We start from the raw sequence: 1,117 nt of genomic DNA, 5'->3' as shown, positions 1-1,117 counted from the left end.
CAAACCTCTGAGCCTCAGATTCTCCCCTCAGTCCTGCCATGACTGCTGTTCGTTGTCGTCCGTAGTCTGTGGTCTGTCCAGGACCTCGAACTGTTTACGTGTCCACCTGTCCTTCGAGATGCCCGACAAAAGGCCACTGGATCCGCTCCAGCCGGTGCTCTATATCGACCACTGCCGCTATCGACAGACCTACAGGAAACAGGCTTTGCACCTGCATTCTTCGCTGGCCGAGGCTTTGAGGGCCATCCAGCCAAGGGTTAAGCTCCAGCTCAGGATCAACGACAAAGGTCCGCCGCAAGATGGATCCTTTGAGGTTGCAATTGCACCGCATCCCACCGATGACACCAAGGCCCGCCAGGGTGTGTGGACCGGATTGAGGAGGATGCCCAGTGCATCGAAGGTTCCCCACGTGGACGACATAATCACCCCGGTTTGTTTCGCCCTCAAACTCAGGGATCCCCACAAAGAATCGCATCGACGAATGCTGACCAACTTGCGGCACAACGAGGGCAGTCGAGCGAGGAGGAGAGAATTCATGTAAATCTTTGTAAATACCAAGTTCATGTTATGACATTATATAAATATATAGTTTTTAAAATAATATATAATATATATAATATATATATACTTCCATATACATAAAATATTTTAGTGCACGATATAAGGCTGTTTACATTTAATTTATTCTTCGGTTTCTTATTTATTCTTATTAAAATTTAGAACTAAAGATTCTGTACTAATATTGTACCACTGTTATTAATGAATCCCTTATAGCTAATGGCAAATTTGTTAACCAAAAATATATTGCCGAAACTATATTTGTATTTTTTTTTAATTATGTTTTTTTTCTTATAAGAAATATATATATTCTTATTACCAAATTTATTTAGTTTGGAATTTGACTAATTTCTACTTGCCTAATGAGTACTTCTTTTAAAAAACATTTGACGGAGTTGGAAATTTCTCTGCCTCGCCCTTGTCTTGAAAGTAAATTAAAAATGCCCATCAAAAGGTCAGGCTTCTCCATCCCTCTTTATCTTTACTTAAAGTTCATCTGTAAATTAAGCCAACTAAATTTTGGGGCAGACACTGAAGATAACACTAAAGCCCGAAACTA

The 1,117-nt window shown here is 40.5% G+C and overlaps 1 protein-coding gene across 1 annotated transcript; it reads left to right on the top strand.

Annotated features, from left to right (window-relative positions):
- Window positions 1–566, top strand: LOC119547965 (selenoprotein BthD). The gene has a single exon (XM_037855015.1). The coding sequence runs from the start codon at window positions 119–121 to the stop codon at window positions 539–541; it is 423 nt and encodes a 140-aa protein (XP_037710943.1). The 5' UTR covers window positions 1–118; the 3' UTR covers window positions 542–566.
- Window positions 567–1,117: the final 551 nt, after the last annotated feature.

Source organism: Drosophila subpulchrella, chromosome 2L, assembly GCF_014743375.2.
Source record: "Drosophila subpulchrella strain 33 F10 #4 breed RU33 chromosome 2L, RU_Dsub_v1.1 Primary Assembly, whole genome shotgun sequence".
In the NCBI taxonomy this organism is placed as follows: domain Eukaryota; kingdom Metazoa; phylum Arthropoda; class Insecta; order Diptera; family Drosophilidae; genus Drosophila; species Drosophila subpulchrella.
The sequence above is the reverse complement of the archived record's forward strand: the minus strand, read 5'-3'. Positions and strand labels throughout refer to the sequence as shown.

Bases quoted from the DNA above. Each gene is read 5' to 3' on its own strand.
- LOC119547965 (XM_037855015.1), top strand. From the start codon at position 119: ATGCCCGACAAAAGGCCACTGGATCCGCTCCAGCCGGTGCTCTATATC.